The sequence below is a fragment of the Aethalodelphis obliquidens genome, unplaced genomic scaffold, assembly GCF_003676395.1.
Source record: "Aethalodelphis obliquidens isolate GAN/ISIS:26980383/991018 unplaced genomic scaffold, ASM367639v1 scaffold23, whole genome shotgun sequence".
Taxonomy (NCBI): domain Eukaryota; kingdom Metazoa; phylum Chordata; class Mammalia; order Artiodactyla; family Delphinidae; genus Aethalodelphis; species Aethalodelphis obliquidens.
The window spans coordinates 8786740-8796016 of NW_020837967.1; the positions used below are offsets into that span (position 1 = coordinate 8786740).

The 9277-nt window shown below is 38.1% G+C and overlaps 1 protein-coding gene across 27 annotated transcripts in view; it reads right to left on the reverse strand.

Moving 5' to 3' along the window:
- Window positions 1-9277, reverse strand: part of CREM (cAMP responsive element modulator) — a 66042-nt gene that overhangs the window by 13376 nt on the left and 43389 nt on the right. For 14 of the 27 annotated variants that reach the window (XM_027121707.1, XM_027121706.1, XM_027121710.1 and 11 more), the window contains one exon: window positions 6695-6883. The exons of 9 other annotated variants lie outside the window; for them this stretch is intronic. In XM_027121707.1, coding sequence (XP_026977508.1) covers window positions 6695-6883 — 189 coding nt within the window. Of the gene's footprint in view, window positions 1-251; window positions 1645-6694; window positions 6884-9277 lie in introns of those variants that run through there. 4 more of the 27 variants (XM_027121729.1, XM_027121730.1, XM_027121728.1 and 1 more) reach the window with 4 other exon arrangements.

The window sequence follows — 9277 nt, forward strand, 5'->3', positions numbered from 1 at the left end:
GAGAGAGAGAGAGAGAGAGAGAGAGAGAGAGAGAGAGAAAGGGGAAGCAGCACAGTACTGAGCAAAGAAGCGGTTACACTCAGATGCCTTCACAGAGTGCCGAGTATATTCGGTTACAGATTAGAAGGAACGTCTTACTCCTCAGCTACTAGAAAGTTAATACTTTTTGAAACACTCAGAGGTTCCTAAATAATTTTTCTAAACTTCAAAAACAATCTTGCGGAATTTCAATCCCTCTTTAAAATTCTTACCTGTTTCGTCTCCAGTTACAGCCATGATGGGCTTCTGCATACAGAACTGTCTTGCTTCCCCTATCACAGGACCACATAAAGTGTTCCAAACCAGCAAGCATGTGCAGGGTAAGTAGGAGTACTGACATCACAGTGACCTCACTAGCTATCACTGCCATCAATTTGCTTTGTCACAGACGAGCTCACTGAAACCAAACCCTATAAAAACTCTTCCTGTAATAAATCATCTCAATGTTCTTGTTTCTTATTTTTACATAAAAGTCGAGTTGGGCTCTGGCAAAAAATACATCTCATTAGCATTAAAAGTTACATGGCTATTTCTTATGGGGCTACTTTTAAATTATTGTTCTGTCCAAGGTTTCTAAGTAACCAAAGTAGGCATAAAGCTTATATATTTTTCATAACTCATAGGAGAAAAAACACAGATTTAAAAACAACAACTGACAATCAACCCAGAAAAACGCTGTGAAACACACAGAAGTGTATTTCAGACACTTCTAAATTCACCAAGAAATACCCAGCCACCTTCGTTTACTTGACACATTTTTATTTGCTACAATGACATAAAATCCAGCTGTTTATAAGATGACACAGAATTTGCTAATTTCACTTGAAGGGCATACATACTGAAATTTTTAAAATTCACTGTGCCAAAAGCAGTAAGTATTATATAGCATTCCTCCATAAACATTATGGAACCACATGAATTTGCTGATATTTAACATTTGGGGGCCACAAAAACAATAATTTCATGTGGCTCAATCTAATGCACTATTTTGCTCAATTAAAATCCTTTGAAAGAATTTTGTGATTTAAAAAAATTCATAAATAAATCACAGTTACTATTCATAAAATTTAAAAAATATATCCAGTTTCATTTGGATCACTTAATGAAGGTTCAGCACATGAAGAGCTGGATCACTATTGGAAATTTAACAATTACAAAGTTAGACCAAAGAGTGGCACATGTTCAACAGTAAAACAGACCACAGCCCAGGGGAAAAAATGATCTGCATCTCTACTGCACAAAAAGAAATGACATGTCACTGATCTTGTATCTTGATCAATGGGTTTACAAAGCCCATTCCCTGTATGATTAGGATCCAAACCATTCTTATGTCAGTGAAAGGGCATTCCACCACATTCTTGCCTTATTCAATGAAGTACCTCTAGTAAGGCAGGGACTTCACATTCAGAGGCTTAGGAGGCGAAACATAAGGGAGGATCCATGTTTACAGTAATTCTCCAGGGCACATAAACTGAAGACATCCTGGCTAAGTAAAAAAGTCTGGGGACCAATGGAGAGTCCATGAAGGATTCTTTTCCATCCCAGCCACACCTAAGGGCTTGGTTCCAAGACTACTAGTCAACTTTATCTCAAATTTGAGAAAGTTCAAATTGATTTTAATCTCAACATTTCTTTATGGACTTCCCTGGTGGCACAGTGGTTAAGAATCCACCTGCCAATGCAGGGGACACGGGTTCAAGCCCTTGTCCAGGAAGATCCCACATGCCGCGGAGCAGCTAAGCCCGTGCACCACAACTACTGAGCCTGCGCTCTAGAGCCCACGGGCCACAACTACTGAAGCCCGCATGCTCTAGGGCCTGCATACCACAACTGCTGAGCCCTCATGCTGCAACTACTGAAGCTCATGCGCCTAGAGCCCATGCTCCACAACAAGAGAAGCCACCGCAATGAGAAGCCCATGCACTGCAACAAAGAGTAGCCCCCACTCGCCGCAACTAAAGAAAGCCTGCGCACAGCAACGAAGACCCAATACAGCAAAAAACAAATAAATTAAAAAAACACATTTCTTTAAATTGGCTCTTAAGTGCTCAATAACTAATAGTGGTAAAAAAGGGTAAAGGAAGGAAAGGAAGAAGGGGGGTTGGTTGCTTGGCTGACTACTGCTATTGGTACGGTTTTAATAAATCCCCTGGACCAGATAAACTCGGTTAATCAACACACAGGAACAGTAACATTTTCACAGAGGGAGTGTATTTCACTGTCATTCACTAAATGGTTATTGAACATTTATCATACGCCAGGGACTGTGCTAGGGACTAAAGATACCTGTCCAAACAGAAGTCACCATGTGGGCAGGACACAGAGTCACAATATGGAGGGATACATGCCCTAAGAAGGTGCAGGGGTCACACCAGACAGATTTGGAAGGTAGAGGAAGGTTTCCTAAGGAAGTGCTATCCCACATGAAACCTGGATAATGTACATGATTGTGGAGGTGTTCCTGTCAGGGTACAAGGCTCTGCATGAGGCCCCTAGAGCGGAGAGGGGCCATGGCATGTCACAGGAAATGAAAGAAATTCTGCACAGAAGAGGGAGAAGTTGAGGGAGAAGCCTAGTAACCTAGTAACGGATTAAACAGAGGTATGGTCTTTGTTAGGGATTCTGACTTTGTCTAACAAGTAACAGGCATTCACTGAAGGATTTTGAGCAGGAAGCTGATGCAATTACATGCATATGAATTTTAGAAGCCCCACCCCTAAGTGTAGAAGTGAGCACACAGTGGGGAAAGGGAAATGCTGGAGGCAGAGACTTTGTTTTTAAGAAATACTAGTAGCTCCCAGAATCATTGGGAGGCATCAACAAAGGGAGCCTAGCTAAACTTTCAGGAGCAACTCCCAAAAAACCAGGCCAAAAAGGGAGCTGCTGTCTCTGGCATGATTAGGAAAATCAGGATGCTGTTCTACAGCTACCAGCTTCCAGGCAGCCACCTGGCAGGGACTAGGGATCATGGTAACACAGGTCAGAGGGCATGGCAGCCGGAACGAGGACTATGACGGTAGGGGTGGAGAGGACTGAAGAGACGTGTGCTACAGGAAGAAGAATGGATGGAGAAGGGGTGGGAGAGTGATGGGTGACACCCAGGTTTCTGCATGAAGCAACAGGATGGAGAGTTACTGAAATAGGGTAACAAAAGGAGAACTGGGGTGGGAAAAATGGATGTGGGGTTTTGGACTTCAGGCGTTGGAGATGTGTGCCATGGGCAGGGATGAGGTCATCCAGGGAGGGCAATCAAGTCAGGTGGAAGAGGGCGCGGGATGCAGCCCGAGTACCACCACCAGCACCTACAAGCTGGGCAGAGGCGACTGGAAGAAGGGGTACAAGCATCCAGGAAGTGAAGGAAGCAGAGGTCGGTAGTGCTAAATGCTGTGGAGGGATCAATCAAGATGAGGGCAGAGACTCACAGAAAAACTGCTGTGACCTTTCAAGGAGATGACAGGGTGGAAGGTGGACAGAGTAAGAAAGAACACTCATGGACCCCGCTATGTTTAACAAAAAACTAGAACTCCTGGCCACCATTATTTTTAAGATGGAGAAGGTGAAGAGAAAAGAAAAGGAAAAGAAAAGGCAAGGAGAAAGAACAAGAGGAATAAAGATTGGAAAGGAAAAAAGAAACATCTTACTTGTATTTGATACAAACATTCATGTAGTATCACAGGGAGATTCACCAAGATTCAGCATATTATTAGAAGTAATTAGAGTTTAGAAAGGTTCATAGATAAAAGGTAAACTTAAAAAGATCAATATTTCTCTATACCAGGAACAACCAGAGAATGTAACAGAAAGCTACCACTCATAATAGCAAAACAAACAAACAAAAAACCCAAAAAAGCAAAACCCTAATGGGTTAAACATTTAAAAACTAACTGAACAAAAAGTATGGAGAAAATTTCAAACTGTTAAAAGAAGTTAAGATCTGGATAAGTGAAGACATTCTGTGCTCTGTTGGTGGGAATGTAAATTGGTGCAGCCACTATGGAAAACACTATGGAGGGTCCTCAAAATTAAAAATAGAACTACCATATGATCCGGCAATCCCACTTCTGGGTATTTATCTGAAGAAAATAAAAACACCAATTCAAAAAGATATCTACACCTCCACGTTCACTGCAGCAATATTTACAATAGCCAAAACGTGGAAACAATCTAAGTGTGTCTATAGACAGATGAATGGATAAAGATGTGGTGTATATACTATACAATGCAATTTTAATCGGCTATAAAAAAGAAGGAAATTCTGTCGTTTGTGACAACATAGATGGACCCTGAGAGCAGCATTATGTTAAATGAAATCTGTCAGAGAAAGACAAATACTGTATGATATCACTTATATGTGGAATATAAACAAACAAACAAACAAAAAAATCCCAAACTCATAGACACAGAGAACAGATTGGTGGTTGCCAAAGGTTGGGAATGAGGGGTGAGCAAAAAGGGTGAAAGGGGTGTCAAAAGGTACAAACTGCCAGATATAAAATAAATAAGTCCCAGGGATATAATAATGTATAGCATGGCGACCACAGTAAACAATACTGTGTTGCATATTTGAAAGGTGCTAAGAGTAAATCTTTTTTTTTTTTTTTTTTTTTTTGCGGTACGCGGGCCTCTCACTGTTGTGGCCTCTCCTGTTGCGGAGCACAGGCTCTGGACACACAGGCTCAGTGGCCATGGCTCACGGGCCCAGCCGCTCCGCAGCATGTGGGATCTTCCCGGACCCGGGCGCGAACCCGTGTCCCCTGCATTGGCAGGCGAACTCCCAACCACTGCGCCACCAGGGAAGCCCCAAGAGTAAATCTTAAAAGTCCTCATCATAAGAAAAAAAAAATTTGTAACTATATATGGTTAAGAATGTTAACTAGACTTATTGTGGTGATCACTTATTGTGACTATACAAATGTCAAGTCATTATGTTGTACACCTGAAACTAATAAAACGTTATGTGTCAATTACACCACAATGAAAAAAGACTTCAGTTCTCCCTAAGTTAATGTATAAATTCAATGTAATTTCATCATTGGTTTTATTATTATATTACGTTATTATTATTTGGGAACTCAAACTTGTTTCAAATGCATATGAGAGAACAATAGTTCACAAAAGCTAAAACAGCGCTAAAAAAAAGTTAAAAAGACAAAAAAGGGGCACTTGTTCTGTGACAACAAAACTAGAGTGGTGCTGGCACGCAGAACAGAGAATGCTGAGACAGATCGGGGCTGCACGAGGCCTACTTACTGCACAGTTAAGAATGCCCATAAGTCAGCGGGGAAAGGACAAACCGTTAGCAGGGAAAACTGGCGCCATACGCGGGGAAACAATAAAAATGGGTTCCCACTCGACACTATACACAGAGGTGGACCGCAGGTAGATTAAGGACATAATGTGAGAGGTAACACTGTAAAGCTAACAGAATCAATGCAGAAAAAAATCTTTGTTACTTAGGGAAGAAAAAGAGTTCTTAAAACCCCCAAAGTATAAAACTTATGTATGTATTAACGATGCAAAACACAAAACATTTTTAAAAACTCTCCTTCTTAAAGTATCAGTAGTTTTTAGTAGATTTTCCATATAAAAAAAAATAAAATTGGAAGAAATGAGCATTCTTTATGATTTTTCACAAAAGATGTATTTCATATTTAGACATATAGGGTTCATGAGTACTGGGGAAAAAGAATGGGTACTTTAAATTTATATTTAAAAGAAAACATTAAAGCACTGGGTAAGTACTATGGATTTTTTTTTTACTCCATAAATGTCACCACTTTGGCTCTTCATACACTTTTATTATAGTCCATATAATACCTAAGAGTAAAGCTCCCCAAATACCTAAGAGTAAAGCTAATTATCAAGAGATTCATCAATTATAATCTGCTTTTTTCTATACTTGCAAGACTTTCAAACTAAAAGAACTGATATTACTTCCTTTGAAATTAGTGCAAATAGACCAAGGGGAATAGAATTAAACTAAAACACAGGATTTTTGAAAGTTGTATTGAACACATTATAGTTATTTGAGCACAACTGAATGAAATTAAAATAATGTATAATTCAATTTTAACTGAAATCTTAGGTTACCCTAAAAACTTAGGGCTACATCCCAACTGCTTTATTTCACTACTCAGCTTTCATTAAGAGGTAGAACAGGTACCTCAGAATTCAAATATACTAAGAATGGTCTAAAGAAAGAACAAAGTCAGCATTTGTTTTGAATGAGATGTCTAGAAAGCAGACTTGAGTATAACAACTGGGGAAAAACCCAAATTCAGTGCCTCAAGGACTGGATACTTAAATCTTCCTACACTAGGTACTAAAAACATACTCAGTACATTTCTAACCCCCAAATGAAGAATATTTACTTAATTAAAAACTTCATTCATGTTTTCAACTCCTTTTTTCCATTATGCTACTCTGAATTTAACTTTTCTTTAGAGCCAATAAAATCTGCTAAAAATTGAAAACTGTATAATTTAACTTATTGTTTAATAAACTAAAATATTTCTTCTCCAAGCCTTTTTAAGTCCTCCCTCCCTCCCCCGAAAATCTACCTCCTGTATATTTCAGAAAACTATGAAATCACCACTAAATGGAGTGCTATAGTAACCCATGGGTATTCTAAATGTATTAGATGAATGACATATACCTTGAACCACCACCTGGCTGCCTGGGACAAAGAACTGCTGTGTGCCATCTGCTGACTGTGTTGCGTACTGTACAATTGTAGCACCTGGCGGAGGAGCTCCTGAATTTGTCATTGTTAATGCCTGCAGTCCCTGAACACCATCAGATCCTGGGTTAGAAATCTGGATTGCTTCACCTTGGGCTATAGCAACTTAACAGAAAAAGAAAAGAAAAATTAGAGAATTTCAAGATTCATTTTTAATAATCCCATATAGGAAGAATATACTCTGGATCTATTTATTACCAAAGCTTCTCATTCTCAAGTTATCCTTAATTCTCTATGCTGAATTGGTAAGGGGCTCCTCCTTCATGGGGCAACACTCTGAAAAAGCTCAAAACACTTGAAAATATCTTATATTCAGAACTGTTTGAAATACACAGAACTCATGGAGTTGTCCTCCTCTCTGGCATCCATCCAACTAAATTATTTAAGAGGAAGAGTGGAGATCAGACAGGGAGAAAGTCCAGGTTTTGATTTTCTCCAGTCTTTCATATATTTTCAGTTATAGATAAACAACATTCTTCTAACATTTAAGAAATGGTCAGTTAAATTCCATTAAGCATTATGAGTACAATGAATTTATAATTTGTTCAGGTAATTACTTGTCTAATTTATCATCAAAAGAAAGTAGCTTTTAATGAAATATATACAGTATATAGCTTTAAAACATATATTTATTAAAATATACATTTCTATATATTTCTATACTTATTAAAACCTATATATATTTTTAGACTTGAGGTTTTAAAGCTCAAGTCTACAAAACTGTAACCTTTGCCATTTTGACTATGTCAGGAGAATCCTGAAATATAAAATGTTAAGTTGGAAAGAACCTTAAAAGGTAACTGTATTGAAAGACTTCATGCTACATTTACCTCTACCAAGTGTCTTGAACTGTAGCTAATGGCAACAGATATGAGGTAGACTTCCTTTAAATACTGAGACTTGCCAGCCATGTTTAAAAATTAACTTATTAACAGAAAGTTTCAAAAGAATAATTGATCAAATGTTATGTTTTTAAATTTCACTCTAATGGACAAATAAGTACTATTTAAAATATCTGAGAGTCCTATATATTTTAACATAAAGATGACAACTCCATGATTTAAACACTAGAGGTTAAGTGGAACAAGGGCTATTCTTCAAAAAAAAATCACATATAAACCAGCTAGTTAGACTTTACAATGAAGATAAAAATGACACATAATCAGAATAACGCAACACCTATAATTCAATGTAAATGTCTTACAGGAATGCTGTAGTAGTGTCTAAAACATAGTCTGAATATTTCTGAGTCATTCCCTAACTTTGTAACGGCATCTAAGCAAAGGTGACAATCTGATCGAATAAAACTATCAGAACTATTGGTAAGATTAACCACCACCACCACAACAAATCTTCAGTTCTAGGGCCAACACAGAAAGATGGGTTAACATTTTAAAAAGATTTCAACACAGAGGCGCTGTCTGGTTTTAGTTTGTTGGCAGGCTGCTATATGATTGACAGAAACTAAAGAATCAGTTACCAAAATGTCAACAGCGCTGTGGTTGAGAAACTCCGAAGTAACCTCACTTTGTCTGGCTCATCTAGAGCATTATATTCCGTACACATTTTAAAAACAAGATTTCACCATGACTCTCCAAAGATTTCAAGGTCTCAGGACTCACCCCTTAATAATAAAAGGGTTTGAAAGAAGTCTGAAAAAGAAGAGATATTGCTTCCTTGGATCTTCATGGCTGGACATGAATGAATTTCATATGTTATCATATATTTGAATGAATAGTTTCAGTTGATAGTTTGTTGCCAAAGAAACAGTGCTTTAGAAAGAACAGGCATAGGCAGTGTAACCACAATGCTAAGAAGCACAAAGCCTAGCACACAGCAGGCACTCAATAAATATGATGAATGAATGGCTATCATTTCAAGACAGAATATATAAAAATGACTTAAGCCATGTGTGAATCCATAAGAGTTAAATGAAGTATTGTTTCAAATTATAATGATAGAACTTAATTTTCCATATTGACAATACAATTACCGAGCTTTTGAACTAGTAAAAAATCTGAGTAATTGCTTCAAAGGATAAGAACCATGAAATAGGTAGATAAAAATCCTTACTTTCTTCTTTTCATACTTCATTCTTTTCATTTTTTTTTCATTGTTTCCCCATAGTTCCAACCAAACTTCTTTGCTTTCATACTGTGCAAAGCTGATATACCAAGAATCTGCTCCTCTTATCATTTTATTTTCTGGTCATCATATAATTAGGTGTGGAAAACAAAAGGCAAACACACACACACAGAAGCTGGCTCTAGGGGGAAAATGTTTCTACTGATGAGTCTTGTCGTTTAGCCTAACGTTTTTTATACCAAAGGCGCTCTTGATTTTGGCACTATCAAATGACAGTGGACCCTCCCATGTAAAAATGTAGCCTCTCAACTGACAATATTCCCAACGCGTGAAGATTTCCCAATGCTTCAGGATACGAGAAATAGGCTGTGTGTGTGTGTGTGTGTGTGTGTGTGTGTGTGTGTGTGTGTGTGT